The 22,433-nt window shown below is 45.1% G+C and overlaps 1 protein-coding gene across 1 annotated transcript; it reads left to right on the top strand.

The window, feature by feature from the left end:
- The first annotated feature begins 514 nt into the window (after positions 1 to 514).
- LOC127771465 (uncharacterized) lies at positions 515 to 2,611 on the top strand. The gene is made up of 5 exons (XM_052297414.1): positions 515 to 1,322; positions 1,434 to 1,480; positions 1,809 to 2,127; positions 2,272 to 2,480; positions 2,567 to 2,611. Exons 1-5 carry the CDS (start codon positions 515 to 517, stop codon positions 2,609 to 2,611), a joined length of 1,428 nt encoding a protein of 475 aa, XP_052153374.1.
- Positions 2,612 to 22,433: the final 19,822 nt, after the last annotated feature.

Genomic DNA, 22,433 nt, shown 5'->3' with positions numbered 1-22,433 from the left:
ATCGAGATCCCTAAACTTAGTTTATTGTATCATCCCGGTCTAAAGACTCGTTTAACCGTGGTCTTGCCTACACGGCACGCCACGTGTACAATGACATGGAATTTTTTTTTCCTTTTCTTCCTTTTCTTTTTCCTCCTCTTCTTTTACCATCTTACTAAGCTAGAGACACCTTGAGCTCCCCCGCGGTCACCAAGTGTCGCTGCTGTCGGAGCCACCTTGACCCATCTCAAGCTGTATCTTTGGTGCCGTAGATGTTGCTTATCTTTTCTTTGTATGATCCAGACTAATTGACATTAAGTAATATTCGTAGGTACCCATCTGCATTTGTAATGGATCTAGGATGGATAAGTACAGTGGATCATGACTCTATCGAGTATATCAGGGGAGTAACGACCCTCGTTGCCACGGCGACGAGCACAAACTCAGTTGATGTGTCGGATTATCTATGGTGTCCATGCTTTGGTTGCAACTTCCGGTGCAACGAGGTCATGCACATCTTCTCACAAGAGGTTTTATGGACAACTTCCATGGCATAGAGGAGCAAGGCGAGGGAAGTGCAGGCTACTTTGACGCGCCAAATGAGGATGTCGGCTGTGAGCAGGAGGACCAAACATTTGTCGATCACGGTGAAGCTGAGCTAGATCAGATGTTGCGCGGCGGGGAGAGGGCTGACACTGATGACAGGGAATATCGCAAGTTCAAAACCATGGTGGAGGACTCAAAAACTCCACTTTACAATGGATGTAAGGCGGAGCACACCAAGCTCCAGGTGGTCCTATCTCTACTTCACATGAAGACAAGCAATGGATGGTCCGATAAGAGCTTCACTGAGTTGCTAGAGCTGCTGAAAAAAATTCTTCCTACGGACAATGTCTTGCCTGAAACAACATACCAAGCGAAAAAAGTTATATGTCCCCTTGGTCTTGAGATAAAAAAATTCACGCTTGTCGAAATGATTGCATTCTTTACCAGGGTGATTTTGCAGATCTTGATCAATGCCCGGTATGCAAGGCTTCTCGATATAAAGTATGGATACGGGGATGATGATTGTAGAAGCAATGGTACAACGAAGAAGAAAAGAGTGCCGATGAAGGTTGTATGGTATTTTCCAGTCATCCCTCGTTTGGAATGTATGTACGCCAATAGGAAACATGGCAAGCTGATGCGTTGGCACCACGAAGACTGTAAAACAGATGGAATAATACGACACCCAGCGGATGGGTCTCAATGGAGAAAGATAGACAGGAAGTACAGAGGTAAATTTTCATATGACATCAGGAATGTGAGGATTGTGCTCAGCACAGACGGCACGAACCCTTTTGGTAACATGAGCAGTCGTCGTTGCGCATGGCCAATGGTTGTTATTATTTACAACTTCCCTTCCTGGCTCTGTTTGAAGCGTAAGTACATCATGATGCCACTTCTTATTTAAGGTCCTAAACAACCTAGCAAAGATATCAATGTGTACTTCAAGCCGCTGGTAGAGGATTTGTGACACTATGGACGACAATACTTCACATGTCGGGCGATTCTGTTGGGGACAATACAAGACTACCCAACACTTGGAAACACGTCGGGCCAGACGGTTAAGGGCATGAAAGCATGTGTTAGGTGCATGGCTAAAATAGGAGGCAAGTGGTTGAATCACTGCCAGAAGACCGTGTACCTGCACCATAGAAGGTTCCTCAAGCAGGATTACCCATACTGAGCTTTCGTTGGCACGGGGGAAGAGGAAGCACATCTAAAGTTCACAATTGGCAGTGACGTCTTGGCAGAGGTGAAGGATCTCAAAGTTGTATCTGGTAAAGGGAGTGGAAGCACAAGTGGATCCACATCAAAGCGGTGAGACCCCTCTTTGGAAAAAGAAGTATGTTTTTTGGGACCTGCCATATTGGGAAAACTTAAATATTCATCATGCGATTGATGTGATGCACGTGGAGAAGAATGTGTGCGAAAGCATGCTCGGGATATTGTTGAACACACCGGGCAAGATGAAGGACACCTTGCAAGCACAGGGAGATCTTCAAGATATGAATATCATGAAAGAGCTGCATCCTCAGGATAAAGGAAATGGCCGCTACTACCTTCCTCCAGCATGCTACACTCTTAGTGGTGCAGAAAAAACGAGTATGTTGGAATGTCTATAGGGTGTCAAAGTCCCATCTGATTACTGTGCGAACATTAAGAAATTGGTTAACATAAAAAATAAGAGGTTGGTTAGCATGAAGTCAAATGACTGCCATGTGCTTACGACGCAACTGCTACCGGTAGTAATCAGAGGTATCCTTCCAAATAAGGTCCGAGACCCAATCATCAAGTTGTGCCAGTTCTTCAAAGCGATTAACCAAAAGGTTATCGATCCAGCTTCATTGGACAAGGTTCAGGAGGACGTGATTCTCACTCTTTGCCATCTTGACATGTTGTTCCTTCTCTCATTTTTTGATATCATGGTGCATCTCATTGCTCATCTTGTGGAACAAGTAAAGATCCTAGAGCCAATGTAACTGCATAGCATGTGGGCTTTCGAGAGGTTTATGAGCATCACAAAGAAATATGTCCGGAACAGATCGAGACCAGAAGGCAACATCGTGAGGGTTATGGAACAGAGTAGGTCATTGAATTCTGTATAGATTACATGGATTTGCAACCCATCGGTGTAGCTATGCACCGTCACGAGGGCAAGACGTTTGGAAAAGGAACATTAGGCCACAAAATAATTGTTGCCCCCAAGTGAGAAAACATAAGACAAGCCCATTTTGCAGTGTTATGGCAATCGGCTTTGGTGGCTCCATACGTGGACATGCACTTGGATGAAATCCGCATAGACAATCCTAGGAAATCCGAGGCATGGTTCACGAAGAAGCATAAACTTCAAATTGGGAAAAGGTTGATGGAGTACCTGACAACTGCAGACAACGATAGTGACCAACTCCAACACAATCCACACGTACCAAGGCTATGACACGAATGGGTATACTTTTTACACCAAGGCCTAGGACAACAAGAGTACAAATCAGAACATTGGTGTACATATCGATGCCTACCATGACGGCGGCAACAAGCAGACATATTACAGTTTCATGGAGTCAATCTGGGAACTAGATTACGGAGCCCTCAAAGTCCCTCTATTCAAACGCAAGTGGGTAAGAATTCCTAGAGGGATGAAGGATGATAAGCATGGGATGATCATCGTTGACCTAAATGATGTTGGCTATGAAGATGAGCCATTCGTGCTAGCAAAATCTCTTAAGTAGATATTCTATGTCAAGGACCCATTGTTGACGGTCGTTAGAGATCAGTTTCGGCCGTCAATATTACCAAAATAGAGGAGAACTAGTTATGCTTGCAATGCATATACATGTTAGAATAATAATATTCCACTAGTCTTTGGTTCACTAACCTTTTGCAGAGAATGATCATTAAATAGAGGAGAATCGACATCGAATCAGACGATCGATCAATCAGACGATGTTGAGAATCAGACTTATGTATAAATGGGTCAAGAACTCAGAATTGACACGATGAATTGGGCCAAAATTCACAAGTCTACGATGTGAAGCAACGGAGGAGGCCACCAGCCGAAACTTGGGCTGGTTGGGCCGGCCCCTAGTTCGGCCAAACCTGGGGATTCGGCCGAACCTCCCGCAGCGCCGATGGATGCAAGGTTTTGATGGACGGCTGGGATTGATCCCCAATGAAGGTTGGAGGGTATTACCGACCATTTCAACCATCACAACCGTCATTGCCTACCTATAAAAGGAGTTCACTCTCTTCACTTCAACACACACCTCAAGCAAGAGCTCTCTCATATTCTCTCAAGTTAGTTTAGTAGTCTTAAGCTATTGGAATAGGAATAGAGTAGAAATCGGAGTCCGGAAACCTTCGGAAGAGTTAGAGTATGGCTCTAGTAGCTTTCCTTTCCTCTTTTGTAAGCTTTGTATTTTATTTAGAATATTCTTCTTTATACATTTATGGTATTGAAATACTTTCCGAGTATATAAGTACCAACTTTATATTATGTTCATGTTATACTGATTATACTACTAGCTTATCTGGGAGATGCTTTGGTGCGGGTATAATGTTTGCTTATGCAATTACTCTATATCATGACAATGATATTAGAGTAGTATCTGGTAGTTTAGGCATAGTGTCTAGATTACGGGATATTATTATTTGGGGTTATATGCTGCGGATGAGAGGTGGGCCGCTGATGGTGACAGCTTAGTACGGGTATTCCTCCGCGCGTGCATATAGTCCTAAGTTAATTTCCTGAGGAGGGTATTCCTCCGTATTTAGCCCCGGTTGTATGGTCATGACGGGCTGTCGTAAGGAACTCGGCAGCCAGGGGTGGCTTCTCGAAGTACCAAGAGGGCATCGGATAGAGGGTATTAGCTAGTATATCAGATTACTAGAATGTATGTACACTATGTATACTAGAAGTATAGGAATAATTCTCTTTCTCTTTTCTTTCCACTTAGCTTTGATATTTTATATGAGAATGAGTAGCTTCCTGCTTATGTGTCACTCTACCCTTGAATTATCTTAACCGCTGCTTAGACTATGATTATTACAAGTAACATATAAATTATTAGTCAAATTCTCTCTTCCATGATCTTCTCACGGGATTAAATAAATGCGATACCCTTGGAATACTCTCGGGTGAAATGCTACAATGGTATATTCGTGCGCTTGCGGATGAACTTTGTAACCATTATATACCAAGAGTGTTTCTGCGCCATTGCTTGGAATTATATTTCTAGTAATGTCGTTAAGAAATACCAGCATCCATCATTTGTGAAATCTACCAGGCCATGTCATGTTGTATTCTTAGGCAACGGAATATTATTGGAATGGATAATATTGTTGATGAAGAAGACTACGATCAACCCGACGAGCAACCGCCACGCACAACTGATGTCGAATCGGACAGCGAGGAAACAGATCAACAAGATAAAGAAGCCTTGTATGTACGGACCGATCATCAAGAAGGGCTACTAGTTATGGTTTCAATTAATTTGTAAATTAATGTACTGATTTGTGCAATTACTGTTTGATTTAAATCATCAAAATTTGGAACATATTATGTGCGCTCTATTATTTATTTATTTTTGCCCTTTATACTTTTGTTTAAAAATATAGGAGAAGGTATACATATTAAGCAATAGGCTTATTTTATAGACAAATGCAAATTTAAGAAATAAAATGTAAAAAATTTAAGAAAGAAATTTAATAAAGAGAGTACAAAATTACATGGGGGAGGGAGATAGATGACGGTTTTGAACCCTAAACCGGCATCTATTAGGGTTAGAATCGCCACCTATTAGGTTTATTTAAATATATCCTCTCTCTCCCTTATCCAGACTTCCTCCCTTCACTCTCCCTCTAGGCTCGGCTTCCTGGCGGTTCGTGGTGGCGGCGGCGGCGGTGTAGCGGCTTGGCGTGGAGGCAGAGGAGGACGCGGCGGAGGCGGAAGGGGTGACACTTCTTGTAGCGGCGGCAGTGTCGTCATCGTCAACAAAGTGCGCACACCACCCCCCCCTCCCCCGTCCATCCTCCCTTCCGCTTCCCCTCCTCCCCCTTCTTTTATTTCTCAATCCGGTGGTTCTTGCAGCTAGTTGGCAAACGATACCGGAAATATTGTATTATCATTGGCAGTGCCGCTGGTCTCTTATGAAAACCTATTTTGGCCTCCATGAAAAAATATTTTTTTAGTAGTGTGATATTAAGATACTATTGGTGACGCTCTTACACCCAATAATATATATGAATCGATCTTTTCTAATTTAAAACCATCCATTGCTTTCAGACCCACATGCATGATAAATCCTCTTCTTTTCCCAGTACGATATTTTACCGCCGCACCCCCACCTCCCCCCCCCCCCCCACCACCACCACACTAATGATCAGTGCAGTAACATCTTGAAACAAAAGAAAGGGTTAAAAGCACATCACTGCCAAGCTGCGACGGTACGCTTAGGTGAAAACAAGCAGAAAATTCTTGCAGTTCTCTAGGGACATGAGTGACACAAAGATGTATGTATGTATACGTATATGTATATATATGTAAGCCAGGATGAGCATTTCATGAGCTTATTCTTGTATAGTTTAGTTGATACCGTGAGAACATGAGCAGCAAGTATTCCATGGCGCCTGACTGGGCATGGGAGACACTGGGACACTAATGTTTTTTTTAGATAATACTGGGAGACCAATGTTGGTTGGGTACACGGCTACAAACTATGGCAATCATGTTGGCTGGGGCAGAATCGTTCGGAGTTCCTTGGATTTGGACCCCTGCTTTGTGCTCTGCCGCTCAGCTCCACAGTGCAGATTCACCTCTACTGGATGTAGTATTTGTTGGTGATGTAGTGTTCGATGCTTCGATGTTCCATCAACACATAGAAATAGAGGAGATTCTTATTTTCTCTACTGGATGTTGTTTTCATAGATCCTCAAAATTAAGGTAAAAAACATTTATATGATCCATGTTGCTTTATTAGCATTTGAATAACGCGTATTTAGAAAATAGGCAGGATATGTCCTTTTCCCTTTATCAAGAGTAGTTCATGCAAAAATGTGCAATCAAGATTAGGGATATGCCCCTGGTTTCCGTCTCTTTGAGCATATGTTATGGGCGCATTTGCGAGTGTGTGAGGGTGATGTTGTGGGGGTAGTGGTGTGCTGCGTGTGCGTCTGCCGTATAATTAAAAAAATTGCAATCTGAGTGTATACCAAAAGAGCAAACAGCTTTGAAGCAGCAAAAAATGTATCAAATTTATGTACAAGTATGATAAATGCGATTATTGATGGTCGCTAAGTGCAAACTTTAACTATCAACTCCTGCATAAAACATATCAAATGTACTATCAACTCCTGCATAAAACATATCAAATGTACTATCAAAACTTAGTGGTAGGAGTTTACTACTAACCACTTCCACTAACTTTGGTTAATATATGTATGCAGGTTATTTAAGGAAGAAATTCCCCCGACATGAGACGAAAATGAACCTCTAGCCAATCATGCGCAAGTACAAGGATTAGAAGGCTCACAAGTCAACCGAAACCGACTTAAAATGGGGCCAAACCATCCTTGTCATAAGGGCTCACATGTAAGCTACTGGAGAAAGCCAGTGGAGAAAGGTGGGGCCCAAGGGTCAGCCAAACCCCTGGTTCGGCGAACAACTCCTGGCCCACCTCATCTCCACCTTACACATGAAGGGTCATGATGGACTCCCAATGATGGTTGTGAGGGGTTAACCGCCATTCCAACCATCATTAGTAGCTACAAAAGGAGGTCTCCATCCACACTTCAACACACACAACTTTGAGCTCAAGTAGAGTACAAAGTCACTTATAGTTTCATATTTAGTTTGTTAGTTTGGTACAGAGTGAAGGAAAGCTCCGGAAGGAGTTCCCCGAAATATTGGAGTTCCTCCCAGAATTTTATGGTAGAGTGCCGGAGTGTCAGCATTCTTCCAATGGAGTTTTGGAGAAAGCTGGGACTGTCGGCCTTCTTCTCTCGCTTGTAACTCGGCAGATGCTTCCTTTATCAAAGTAAGTGTTCGAGTTTCTTTATGTTCTTTAATTAGTTTATTTAAGTGAGATATATTCTCATCGGTGCGGGTTTGTCGCTTAGTGTGCAACTGAGTGCTCTAGTACTAGGACTCTGGATAAAGAAGGAGTAAAGTAGTAATTAATAACTTAGGCGTGGTGTCTAGGTTAGAAATTAGCTTCGTTTGTTGTGTGCTCCACGGAAAGTGAGGTAGGCGGCAGGTGGTGAGAACTATGTCTGTCCTTCGTATTTCTCCACATTCGGGTACATCATAGAGCTCAAGACCAGACTTAGCCTGGCAAACCAGGGGCATGCTGGTGCCCGAAACATACGATAGAGTTTTACCTTTAACTTAATTAACTAACTAAAAGACATAGAAATCCTCTCTAGCCAATTTATCTTAGGTTAGTGTCCTTGCATGAAATCCTGGTCGTAGATAATATACACATGTTCCTCATATTCAATACCCTTGGAATACTCTAAGGGAAAGGGTATACTCTAAGGGAAAGTGCTACAGCGGTATTCCATGGGCTCGCGGACTTATCTGTGATAGTAAGAAATATTAACAACGATATGTTAGCAAAACAAAATCATAATATCCACTAATACAAAGACCATTTTTCCTAGCAGCCAACATCGATTTTCTCTGACGGCAATGCCAACCGCTAGCAATCAATGATTTTCGTAGCCGGAACATGCCCGTTAGAAAAGAAAAAGGATTTTGGCAGGCGGTCTCTTTAGTGGCACCACCAGTGAAGATCTGATTATCACAGGTGTTAGCCTTAGAGACTTGCCAGGTGATAACCTTTTTTCAGAAGAAAAAAAAAGAGAAAAAACAAACACAAATCACAGCTTCCAATTCATTAAATTCCGGGATTGGATCACAAATCGATAGATTCCCAAGCCTATGCACAAAATCAACCATTTCATCTTCAATACAAATTCATAGATTGTAAATTCCCAAGTTCATACACAACAAATCCACAATACAAGTTGAAAGCAACAAATCAACAAACTGGCGAAGATAACTGTCACGTCCTGATAAATTCATCCCGAATTAAAAATCATTCTCTAAAAGGAATAATAGAATTAATTAAAATTCGAAAAGAAATTGGCAAATATTAAAATGCGTACAAGAAAAATTCGAATGTGGCCCGGAGAATTTTCGTTAAATTCTCCTTGGTCTAAAAGGAGCCCTCAAATTTTACTTGAAATTTTCAGAGCAACGGAATTATTTATTAAGCAACAACAACAATTACCAAAGTTTACTAAAAAGAAAAACTAAAAATAATCCCTCCTTCCTCCTTTGGGCCGAGCCCAGCCCAAAGTCTCCCTCTCCTCCCTCTCTTTCCCTCCTATCCCGGTCCTCTCCTCCTCCTCCCGGCCCACTCCTTCCAATCCTCCCTCCCCTCCCGGACTGCCCTGCCCTGCCCCCTCCTACCTGGGCCGGGAGCCTAGCCTCCCCAGGCCGCGCCGCACGCGCCTGTCACGCGCGCGCCCACGCGCGTTGACCGCGCATGGCAGGCGGGTCCCGCCTGTCGGACCCGTCTCCCACCTCCAGCCGCCGGCCTCCTCTCATCTCTCCCATTCAAATCTATCCCTCTTCCTCCTCCAAATCTGCTCGAATCAAGGGCTTTAACTCCAAATTGATTGGGGGCTATTATTCCCTAATCAATCCTCTTTGATTTCCCCCATTTTCCCCATTGAATGGCGCCCCCAATCGTCGGGAACGGACGCGTCTTCCCCGGCCGCCTTCCATGGCCGCCGGCCACAAATTCCGCCGCCGTTCCCACCTCTCCCGTGCCCGGCTCCCTCCCCTATCCTATAAAATGGAACCCCCTCGATCCGTTCTCCAGTTTTTGCCCCCTCCCGCGCTCTTCCGTGGCCTCATCACCTCACCCCGCCGTCCTCCTCTCTCTCCCATGCCGCCGGCCGACTCCAGCTGCCCCTACCGTCGCGTCAGCACTCCGCCCGGCCGTGCCGTCGCCTCGCCCGGCGTCGCAGTCGCCTCCCCTTCCCCGGCCAGACCTCCATTTCCCGCGGAGACCTCCGGAAGTGCATCCCCGCCGGCAACAGTGGCGTTGCCGCCACTGTTCCGCCTCCGGCCGCCTCTGCCGCGTCTCCTCCTGTGCGCCGGCCGACGTCGCCACCACCTCCGGCATCGCAACGGCGAGCCGGTGACGCCGTCCTCGGCATCGCCTCCCCTCCATCCGAACCCCTCCGCGGTCCGTCGTCGTTGTCACCGTTCGTCCTCGTCGTCGACGTCCCGTCGGTCGTCCGGCTCGTCGTCTCGCTGCGCCGTCATCATCGTCGGCATCGCAGCGGCGTGTTCCACGCCGTCCTCGCCTCCGTGCAGCTGCTGCCGGCTGCCCTCGTCGCCTCCTCGCCGGCCACGGTCGTCGTCGTCCTCTCATCGTTCCCGGTCGTCGTGGCGTTCGTCGCTCCATCAAGCCGTTCTCGTCCGTCATCCGCATTCTGTCAAGTGAGCCGCTGCAGCCCCGTCGTCGTCTTCGTCCTCGGCTCCGCGTCGTCAAGCGTTGCGCCGGCTGCGTCCCGCCTTCGTGCAAGGATCACCGCTGAAGTCGTCCCCTCGCCGTTCGTCTCAGCCGCACCCGTTCGTTATCGTCATTCCCACGCCTCGTCGCGTGGTGGTAAGGATCTCTCCTTCGCTGCCCCGTCCTCGTCCTTTCGGTGTCGCCCCATCCCCGTTGTGCGGTGGTCGACCCCGGTACCCGTGTACCGGTGTTTGTAATCGTTCGCTTGTGCGTGTGGTGACCGTGTTTGTGTGCCCGCTCGGTAGCCGCGTGGTTTCACGTGTGCAACCCGCGTGGTGTCCAGTGGAGTCCGTTTGTCGGCCACTCGCCTCGGTTGACACACGGGGTCCGCTTCCGTCAACCCATGGACCATCTCTATGTACTCGGTCTACCGTGGTCCATTAGGTTGACATGTGGGGTCTGCATGTCAACAGTGCAGCCTTCCTGTCTTTTCCAGGTTAGCGCTTACACATGTTTTATAGTTGCAAAACCTAATTATAATAATCCACAAATCTCCATATAACAGCATTAAACTTCGGATGATCATATCTTCGTCATATGAACTCCGAATCGACCTGTTCAAGTCTCTTAATTTCTGTTATAACTTAAAGAACCCTGTGTTTTCTTTTTATGTATTGTTATTGCTTCTTTATAGGCTTGTAGCTTTGCTTGTGTGCTTCGCGTAGCTTCTGTCGTTCCGAAGGTTCCCGAAGCGTGGTTCGCGGTCGTCGCCGAAGGTTCGAAAGGCCGTTCTCTTTGAGCAAGGCAAGTCGCATCATCCTTGAGCATATTGAATCCCAATTTATAAAATTATTTGGTTTAAATTATTGCATTACCGCTTTATTTAAATTCCCGCGTTATCACTGTTTTATTTAGCTATGTCTATTTACCTTTGTTATGACCTTATTATTATTGCTATTGTTATTATTACCTTGTTCACCCTAGAAAAATAAAACCCCAACTAGTGGGTACTCTATTCATGGTTCCACTAGTATGAACTTAGGTAGATGCTTTGCTGGTTAATTAGGCAACATTAGGTGGTTTTATAACTTTAGACTTTGAGAATTCTCATATCATTTGGACACTATGGAATGGTTGGCTTATGTTGGAATTGGACACACACGTCCCCCTCTATTCAAAACCCTCAAAACGGTTTTAGGCTGGGCTCGACGTGCGTGGTTGGGTTTTGTTAGTCGCACTTCGGGTACTATAAGGATTAAGCTCGGGCCTCTATTGCAAAGCACTACCGTACTTCCACATGTCTAGTGGGTAAGGCGTAGTTTGTGGCTCAGTCTGGTCATAAACAAAGGTACACGGATGGAGATGGACGAAGTCGAGGCTCGATGGACATCTCTAGGACAAATGAAGGCTACACGAGCTGCGGCTCGGTAGTCGAGATGTCATGGCACAGGGCCGGTGTTCTGCTGCTAGGGGCTCTATCCTGCCTACCTGTCTCGGGGGTTCCGGCCGTAGGCGGAGTTGGGTCAGTACTCTTGTTTATGGCTAGGATGAGTTGGGAACTATGTCACGTCTTCCATCCGTATGCCGTGGTGGTATGTGGCACGTGGTTACACGTGAGGAAGACATGTCTTGTGGGTAAATATGTACATCTCTGATCAGAGTATAATCTATTCGAATAGCCGCGCCCTCGGTTATGGGCAAGCCTAGCAATGTACCCAAGTTAGTGTTTTAATTCTTAAAACCTGCTTAACAATTAAAATGTGGAATGGTTGGCCTGGGTTGGCTTGGGACGAGCTGGGACCTGGGTCTGGTTGCTAGTTCGGTCTAAATCATCGTAGGCCTTGAGTTAAGACAGGTCCGTGTGGGTTCACGGCCTTGAATAATAACATTGTGTAGCTCTAGAATCGTCTTTACAAAATAGCTTTGGGCAACTAAGTGACTTTTAAGTGCTGTTTACTGCAAAACTTAACCCCTATTATTATCCCCTTGTACCCCCTTGCATTAATCATTCATCTGCCGGTGTGGCTTGCTGAGTACTGTGGTTGTACTCATTCTTGCTCAATCTTTGAAGAAATCTTTTCCTGGCTTATACCCCAGTTGAGCGCCTGTGAAGATGGAGCCGTAGGCCCGCTAGTCCGCTGCTGTTTATTTTTGTTTGTTAGGCCTGAAGTGCCTTTGTAATAATAAATATTATCGATATAATGAAGATGTGTCTTTTATATCATGTTTGTGTGGTATACCCCGGGTTTTCCTGGGACGGGGATTAATACACTAGCGTCCTGGAAAAGGTATTTTTCCGGGCGCGACAATGACGAGGTGGACGACAACTAGTGCGTAGGCGCAGCAAGGCTAACGAGCGCCATCCAAAGCCTACCGACGGCTGTGGGAGGAACTTTGCCATCCATACCTAGCCTCGCCACAGCTTGCCCCTCTCCCCCAAGCTCCATTGATGGATCCTTCACCCGCAGCCCGCACTAGAGCTCTCCCAGCGGTGGGCCGTGACCCGGCTGCCTTCGTCACCAGATCCGGATCCACCGCTCCAAGGCCCACCACCCGGAACTGCCGCCACTAGACCTGGGAGGGCGGGGGCACACTATCAGTGATCCTCACCCCATGATCCACACCGAAGCTCTCCCGCCATGACCCCATCGCCGTCGTCAATCCAAGGACCCGAGGTTGCTGGATCCGTGCAAGGATCTGATGAGCTAAAATCAATGTGTAGAACATTTACTCTAGTGGTAAGCTAATTATGAAACTCTTTATTCTAGCGCCATTGTTATTATTTATCTAAACTCTTTATTCAACGGTGGATATGTTTTTGATGATGTGGCACATTCTTGTGTAAGAAAGCTTGTTGTTTTCACTATGTAAGATGTATACAAGCACAACGCATAGACTAAACTTACACAAGGTAGAAAATTTCAAACTCTAGTACAAACGTACTGCAACTTTTAGTTTATTTTGATTTTTAGAACCTGCATTAACTTACCAGCATTTTTTTTATAACGGATCAACCAATTGTTGTGTCGAATCTTGGAAGTCCAAAGGTGTATTATTACAAAGGAAAAAGTCCAAATACCCCCCTAAACTTTGGATCAAAGTCTATCTAGCATCCTAAACTTTAAAACCGGACTTCTAACCCATTAAACTTTGTAAAATCGTTCATACTACCCCGAAGGTGGTTTTGGATAAATAAAGCAACAAATCTGCAACATGATAAAGCCATCATGCTGTCATAGCTGACACGTCCATCCGACTCCACCAATACTTACACCACCACTCCACTGATCATCGTTGTTGTCGCCGCCGCCGCCGCTTTACCCATCATCATGATCTGATCTTCTGCACGGTCGATCAATCGATCTGCGGACAAGTGTAGCCGGCGGGTGCATGCATTATTATATAGGGGAAAAATCTGCGCAGTCTCGCCTTGCCGTGCAAACATAATCTAAATCGATATATGAACGCAGCTTACACGGGACGGCAAAAAGAATGGGGAGCGCACGAACGATCTGGGTGTTGCTCGGATTATCGAACGGCGAAAACATTTTTTTCTTTTTAAGTAGTAGAGGAATTCATGTTTAGTAAAAAAAATGTTTGTAGCTTTTAATAAATTAGAAACTTTTGTTGGAGAGCTCTTAGATTTTCAATTTTTATCAGATTCGATTGACAAATTCTAGCGTGGCACCGATAATTGTATGTGATATAGTGTGACTGACGCCGGTGTGACACTGTTTTGTTTTCACATTTTGAGCTTTTGTGTCTCTATATATTTTGTATTTACTCTGGTTTTAGAGTCCTAGTTAGAATGTAGACCGTGTTGAATTGTTGATTTTTTTCCAAGGAAGTCTTGACTTTTTTTTAACCAACGCTGTTTGTTTTCATTCCAACAGCAGCGGGGTGACGCAGCACGGCGACCGCGGCGGAATCATAGCACGACGACGGCGGTGGCTTGCAAGGTTCCAGATCTGTGTGCAAGGTATTTTCCAAACCCTAGTGATTTGGTTTACTACTTTGTGGATTGATTGTGCATACTTGCAAGGTTCTCACATCGGTGTAAATGTTTCCAAATCTGTGTGCAAGGTTTCCAGATATGTACGGTAGAAAATGAAACAAGAAAATTAACTATGGATGCATATATGGATGTTTGGATGTACTTGATCATACGATAACTATGGATGTATATATGGATGCATACAGTTGTCTAAAGTTCATTGTGATGCATATATGGATGTAACCATGCGTGCTGCATATATATAAGCGCAAGTGTGATGTGAGTGTCTGAATGTATCATCCGAGAACTAGTAACCTCTATTCAGAATGTATTTGCGTTTCAGTTTCAAAATGTATTTCAGTTTCAGTTTCTGATTGAAAATGACGAATGTGTTGCCTTTCAGTTTTGGATCTGTGATATGCCATATGTTATGCTTGCAATGAACCTCTATTATAGATCTCTAGCATGAGATTGACCAATAAAGGTTGTCAAATGTCAGATAGATCTCTAGGATGAATTGATTGAAGTCTGAATTTGGTTGGACTGTTTATATGTTCATAAGTAAAACATATGCAGTCAAGTCAGTAAAAACGTAAGTTATGAGTTGTTTGCCACTAGAATGTCTTCAAAAGATTAGAGAATATTTGAGCTCCACTTGATGGCTAGTCATTCAACTCCCCTGCTTTCATCCCAGACCAATAGATGTATTTGTATTTTAGTTTGACACCGCAGGTTCTTTTTTCTATTGGATTCATTCACCACTTATTTAGAGTGTTACTTGTTTTTCATGCAGCAAAGTCATGCCAATTGCACAGGACAACAGAAAATAATTTATGTCATCCTCTATCTGGAAGAACCTTTTGTTGCCTAAAGATACCCAGCTAGCAGCTAATTGTATATTGCAAACAAAAGACCTCTCAATGTTCTGCTGCTGAAATATCAAGGGATCATGACAGAGCATATATTAGTAATGTGTACATTCTTTTTTGCTTTACATACTTGTGGTGTTGAAAATTGTTACAGAAAATTGGCATTGATATATTGGTGAGAAATTTGAAAATCATATTTATGCCTTATAATCAATTGATATTAATCGTACATCAGCAATAAGTAAACAGCAAAACCACAAGGGTAGTATTGTCATCTCCCCAATATTCTCTCTTTCATGATTTCTGGAGTTGACGAAGCTAGCCAAAAACTTTGAGGGCCACCTTGAACTCCTGCAGGAGCTAGCTCCCACCAGAGTTGGAGTTTAGAGCTACTAGGATCTAGGAGTTGGAGCTCTACCAAACAGACCCTATCTCTCCTGGAGCTGGAGCTCAGCCAAACAGTTTCAGCTTTACCTAAAAGGGGAGCGGAGCTGGGTAGAGCTCTCTCACAAAATAAACTAGAGAGGTAGAGCTGAGTTTAGAAAGCTCCATAACTCTACTCCAGAACCAACACCTATAGCTAAATTTTGGAGTTGAAGCCCTAAGTAAACTCTGAAAAATAGAAGTAACTCTTCTAGAAATATCTACCGTACTGATTTAAGAATGAGAATAAAATTTAGAGGAAATTATGTATGAAAACAAAGTAACTCTTTAAAAAATAGAAGCAACTCTTTAAAAAATTAAAATAACTATTCCACATTGTTTTTATTGATTTTTTTATTTCTTCGGTATGAAACCTAGATTTTTTTGTTTCAGTTGAATGTGTTTTTTCTTTAGGTTAATTGGATCCATACCACTGCAATTTTGAGAAATTAAAAAAATGCCACTAATATTCATTATATCGGCTACATGCCACTAGAAATTTCTAAAAATGGAACCATACCACTCCCATCCCATTTTCCGTCTCCTCTCAAATGCCATCTCCATCTTCCATCTCCATCTCCCTCTTCATTCTCCCTTCTTCCGGTGGCCGAGTTTGCTCGGCGTCAAGCACGGCAAGGACGGCGGCAGCGGCGACACCCGTTTCCATCCACATCCCATCCCTCCTTCCTCATCTCCGGTGAGCGCCAGCGAGCTGAGGAGGTCACGGTGGCCGCGGCTGAGGAGGTCGGAGAGGAAGACGGCGACGCCAGCGGGGAAGTGGTTGAGGGAGCGGAGGAGGTCCCGGAGGTGCGGGAGCGCGCGGTGGACGACGGTGAGGATGCGCGTCGGCGGGGAGGTCGTCGAGGGAGCGCCGGGGAGCGCAGTGATGGAGATGGACGGCGCCACCGGCACCAGCTCCTCGCCGCCGGCCTCCTCCCACGCGTTCACCGAGTGCATGATGTTGAAGACCGGCACCTCGAACCACGACAGGGTTGAATGGCGAGCGGTCGCCGGCCGCCGCCGCCGCCGCCACGGCAGCCCGTCTTCTTCCCCATTTGACCCCGGTGTTGGTATTTTTTAACGACATTACTAGAAATATAATTCTCAGCAATTGCGCAGAAATACTCCTGGTATATTATGGTCACAGAGTTAATCCGCAAGCGCACGGATATACCATTGTAGCATTTCACCCGAGAGTATTCCAAGGGTATCGTATTTATTTAATCCCGTGGGAAGATCATAGTAGAGAGAACCTGACTAATAATTTACATGTTACTTGTAATAATCATAGTCTAAGCAGGGGTTAAGTTAATCCAAGAATAGATTGACATACAAGCAGGAAGCTACTCATTCTCATACTAAAATATCTAAGCTAAGTGGAAACAAAAATAGAAAGAGAATCTATTCCTATACTTCTAGTATACATACTATACATACATCCTAGTTATCTGACATACTAGCTAATACCCTCTATTCGATGTCTTCCTGGTACTTCGAGAAGCCATCCCTTATTGCCGAGTTCCTTACGACAACCCATCATGACCATATAACCGGGGCTAAATAAGGAGGAATACCCTCACCAGGAAATTAACTAAGGACTATATACACGCGCGGAGGAATACCCATACTAAGCTGTCACCATCAGCGACCCACCTCTCATGCGCAGCATATAACCCCAAATAATGATATCCCGTAATCTAGACACCATGCCTAAACTACCAGATGCTACTCTAATATCATCGTCATGATATAGAGTAATTGCATAAGTAAACACTATACCCGTACCAAGCATCTCCCAGATAAGCTAGTAGTATAATAAGTATAACATAAACATAATGTTATACTAACCCATGGGCTGGGTCCACCTGGCCCAAACTCGACAGGTGGCCTCCTCTGTTGCTCCTTTGTGTAGACTTGTGAATTTTGGTACAGTTCATCGTGTCAATTCTGAGTTCTTGTCCCATTCATACATAAATCTGATTCTCGACCTCGTCCGATTGATTTATCGTCTGATTCGATGTCGATTCTCCTCCACTTTATGGTTATTCTCTGCAAAAGATTAGTGAGCCCAATACTAGTGGAATATTATTATTATAACATAGATATGTATTGCAAGCATAACTAGTTCTCCTCTATTTTAGTAATATTGATGGTCGAAACTGATAGCTAACGACCACCCGGTCGAAATCCCGACTTCGAGACAACGAAATCGCTAAATCCCCTGACTCCTCCGCCACATGGGTCCTGCCAGCGGGTCCTAGCCAACGGCGGGGCTGTGGCTGTGCTAGCCCTCCAAGGTGACGATGAGCATCGACGGGTCGGCGGGGTCGCGCTCCACATGCTTCCTCGCCGGACACCTATACAGCGTGCTGCACTTAGGGTGAGTTTGAGGAGAAGGAAATTGAGAAGCTTAGAAAGATACGTAAAACGAGATGAGCCATTAGCGCATAATTAATTGAGTATTAACTATTTTAAATTTCAAAAATGGATTAATATGATTTTTTAAAGCAACTTTCATATAAAAAATTTTTGTAAAAAATATACCGTTGAGTAGTTTAGAAAACTTGCGCGTGGAATATGACGGGCTTTCTCACCCAATCCCCCTAGGAACGAACGCACCATTATAGTATCCCCTGCGTTGATGAGATTAGTTAATTTTTTTAATCACTGAGAGGGATTAGTGGCGATACCCACAGGCGGCAGCTCATCCACAGGCGCGAAGTTGCCGGTCAGCACGTTCCACGGAGCCGTGATGGACGGGCGCCGCCACCGCCCTTGCTGTGCTCGACGTCGGAAACGGGGATAACGAAGAAGGGCGAACAAAGAGGGAAACAGAAACAGGGACGGCGTTTGAGAGGAGATGAAAAAAGGGACTGGAGTAGCATGATTTTAATTTTAAAAATTTTCAGTGGCATAGAGCCGATATGATGAATATTAGCGGTATTTTTTTAATTTTGTAAAATTGCAGTGGTATGATCCAATTAACCCTTTTTCTCTTGATGTGATAAGGGTAAAATTTGCGTGTGATTGTGTTTATTACAGGTGGTGCATGCGTAGCATGATTCTATTTTTGGGAAAAGAAAAATGTTGTGGTAAGTGGCGGCACTGTCATTTTGCAACGTTGCGGTGGCTGGTTTAGACAACCGCGTTAGTGCGCGTTGCGCAGTCGTCACACGCCCCCCCTGCCCCGTCAACCCCGCACAAAGACACATCTACTGTGGGTGTTGTTTCTAAATTTTTTTTAGATAATGGATTATAAAAAACCCGGCCTCTACACCTTGTGAGGGTGTACACAGCCTAAGGTGTCGTTTCTAAATTTAGATGGAGATGAGGTGTATGATGAATTCTTTGTTTTTTAATAATGAAATAAAACATTTCGGGCTTTGCTCATGAGTTACAGCCAATTATCACAAGGTTCATACAAAAAGCAAACTCACACAGTGAGTAAGTATCCAAAATAACAAAACCAAAAGTAAAAACAAACTAATAAAAACCAAGTAAGGTAAAGGCCCCACAACTACTGAATTCTATTGGTGAATCTCCACCTGAAGTTGACAAAGAGCCTCATGATCGTCGACTCAAGTTTACGACACACATCTTTTATTAGCTAACTTGATATGATCATTATGCCTTTATAGTTGAGCACATTCCCGGAGCCAATATGCTACCCTGAAAAGAACCTGCAAGTAAAATTTTAAAGGTGATCTATCACAAACCATTTCAATTATAATAAGTCAGAGAGCCCAATATACAGTGGAAGCTCCGACAAGAATACACTACTACAAAATGCATTTTTCCCAACATAGGGGTCTGATTTTCACAGGCGGACATAACCCTTGAAGCCAAATGACCATCTACAAAAATATAAATCGGGGTGAAGTTGATTTTCGCAGGCGGACCACTTAAGCGACGCCTGCGAAAATTATTTTCGCAGGCGGACCACTCAAACCGCGCCTGCGAAAATGGTACCTACCCCAAAAATTTATGTCTTATCTTCTCCTCCATCCCTCCCCACCACTCATTTCCCTCACTCAGCTCTCTCTCTCCCTCAAACACTTTCCCCTCCCCTCCCCTCAACGCGTGTCTGGGCGTCGTCCTCCTCCCCTCCCCTCCCCTCCCTCCCTCTACCGGCGGCGGTGGCGGCAGCGACAGTGCGCGCGGGGCGGCAGCGACAGCGCGCGCGGGGCGGCGGCGACGACGATGGCTCGGCGACGGCGGCTCCAACCCCCCTCCCTCCCATATTCGGCCGGAGGAGGGAGGGGGGAGGCCGGCAAGGGCAGCGGCAACGACGACGGCGGCGCGGGGCGGCGACGACGACGGCTCGGCGACGGCGGCTCAAATCCCCCCTCCCTCCCAGATTCGGCCGGAGGAGGGAGGGGGGAGGCCGGCAGGGGCGGCGGCGACGACGACGGTGGCGCGGGGCGGCGGTGGCTCCCCTCCCCCTCTCTCCCAGATCCGGCCGGAGGAGGGAGGGGGGAGGCCGGCAGGGGCGGTGGTGGCGGCTCCCCTCCCCCCTCCCTCCCAGATCTGGCCGGAGGAGGGAGGGGGGAGGCCGGCGGGGGTGGCGGCGATGACGACGGCGTGAGGCGGCTGCGGTGGCGACGACGACGACGCCCGGCGCGGCTCCGGCCGGGGAAGAGCGGTGGCGGCTCCCCTCCCCCTCCCTCCCAGATCTGGCCGGAAGAGGGAGGGGGAGGCCGGCGGGGGCGGCGGAGGCAGCGACGACGACGACGCCCCGCGCGGCTCCGGCTGGGGGAGGGCAGCGGCGGCAAGGCGCGTGGCGGCAGCGGCGGCGGCGCCCGCGATTTTTTTTTTTGCGTTTTCAACGCATTTTCGCAGGCGGGCCATTGCCCCAACGGCAACAATCATCAATTTTCGCAGTCGTTGGGCTGCAGGAAATCCTCCCCTTCGCCTGAAAAAATCATTTTTGGCGGCCTGCAAAAATACTTTTTCTAGTAGTGTTAAGTTCCTTGATCTTTTTATTAAGAGTAAAGTGTACGGGCAGTCCTTAAACTTAAACTTGTAGGGGTGTGTCATATAGGTCCCTAAATTCTCAAAATGCATATCTAAGTCCCAAAACTTATCATAGTGTGTCATCTAGGTCTCAAATCACCACAACTCCTTCAGGATCCTACGTGGCATTAATGTAGCATGCCACACAGACATAACGTGGCATTATTTTGACTGACAAATGGGACCCATTTAAAATTTTTCCTTTTTCATTTTTTCTTGTCTTTTCCCCCTTTATTCTCCTTTCTATGTGACCCGAGCAGAAGAAAGGAGAAAAGGAAGAATGAGAAGAAAACGGAAAAGAAAAGGAAAAATAAAAGAAGAAAAAAAAGAAATTGACATGTCTCGTCCATGTGACATGCCACATCAGCGCCACGTAGGATCCTAGAGGGGATGTGTCGATTTGGGACTTAGATGATATACTTTGACAAGTTCTGGGACCTGGATATGTATTTTGAGAGTTTATGGACTTATGACATAGGCCTACCAGATTAAGGACCGCCAATGCACTTTACTCTTTTATTAACACCCATAGACTAATTCCCAAACATATGAGATTATACTATATGGAGGGTATAATCCAAACGCGAATTGTATAGATCTCCAAAGAAATCTGGTAAAATGCAAATCCAGGAAAAGATGGTAAATCGAACGATGAATTCTTTTGTCCCGTGTATCAGAGATTTCTGCGATTTCTTTGCTGACTCATAGTGCAAACGTGGTTTGGCTAATGAGACATACCATAGAACTTATTTATTAGTATTTATTTATGTTGCTACTCTTATTCCATCGTGTTTAAACTCTTATAATTGGCTAGTCGGCCCAACAATTGTATATGATATTTTGCACTCGCTAACTATGTGAACATGTTATTTATTTATATATGTATGTTGTATGGATATACGATAAAGTTTTGGGCGTATGTGCTAGCAACTGATCATGTCACTAATCGGGGAATTATTAAGCGCCGCAGAAGGGGCGAGCGAGGAGGCCCGCTACATAGGATAGAAATAGTAAAGGGAAGTTCGCGGGGTGATGGAATTTTGCGAAAAAGTTCTCCGGTTCGCGCGTAATTCGATTTAGGTCCCTTGCAAACAGTACCCTGAGATGTAATTTTACTTTTCGGACCTTCAAAAGACCAAATATTCCATGCGGAACAGAGAAAAATCGCTAAATAAGGCCGCTCTGTAAAACTTGAAAGTCGAGGGGCTTTTACGAAAAACTACACGCACTAACCAACCCTAATCCCCAGCCCTAGTATGGTTTATGCATGAAGAAATCGATCGTATACATAGTTTAGGGTTCAGATATCATTGGGGGGAGGTCTAGCACACGAACGTTCGTGGGAGACGAATCTCACGAACCGTTAGCCTTTCTTCGTACTAAATCATGTAAATCACGCGCCTAATCACCATTTGCACCTGTTTTGTCGTTTCTGTCCGTAAATGCTTTATTTTTTTCCAAGTTTGTTTTCATTGAACTCTTTTCTTTTTAGAAAATATCCAGTAAAATTTCTAATTGCATAATATATATTCCACTTCTAGTAAAAATTCTGGTGTTCTTGCCCGATAATAAGCACTAGCAGGTTGGTGAAGCATAATCCTCGCGTGGGGGAATGCTATACGCTTGGTGGGTTCTCCTCCAAGCAGAATGAAGGACGCCGAGGCATATTGTATATATACCTGGTGTCACCGTTTGCATCGTATCAAAAATCGCCATTCCTGAGATTAACCACCCGCCGGGGGAGTTTATAAACAAAAAAAATATCGCTAATTCCATCTTCTATACTGAGATATACCATGAGACCTGTAATATGATTCGTGACCTCGCAACGAATCTCTTGACCTAAAAAAAGTAAGTCAATTTATAATCCTTAACACCAGCTTTAAATCTAACACTTGCTTTAGTTTCTGTTTGTGGTGACATACGTCCCTCCCTACAACTCATGAATTAAGAATTCTCACAACGACAGGGTCTACTCGATATAGATTAGGCGTAAATGAAACCTTTGCAAAAATCGTAAAAAAAGATATTCAATTAATATCAACTCATTAAAGAAAATGGGGGGCATGCTTAAGTTAATGAATA

Source organism: Oryza glaberrima, chromosome 1, assembly GCF_000147395.1.
Source record: "Oryza glaberrima chromosome 1, OglaRS2, whole genome shotgun sequence".
NCBI classification, from domain to species: Eukaryota; Viridiplantae; Streptophyta; class Magnoliopsida; order Poales; family Poaceae; genus Oryza; species Oryza glaberrima.
This window is presented reverse-complemented; position numbering and strand designations above follow the sequence as displayed.

Excerpts from the sequence above, each read along its gene's own strand:
- LOC127771465 (XM_052297414.1), top strand. The coding sequence starts at position 515 with ATGGACAACTTCCATGGCATAGAGGAGCAAGGCGAGGGAAGTGCAGGC. Across the intron at positions 1,323-1,433 it reads AGACGGCACGAACCCTTTTG|GTCCTAAACAACCTAGCAAA; the intron begins GTAACATGAGCA and ends TTCTTATTTAAG. Across the intron at positions 2,481-2,566 it reads TTGCTCATCTTGTGGAACAA|ATCGAGACCAGAAGGCAACA; the intron begins GTAAAGATCCTA and ends TGTCCGGAACAG.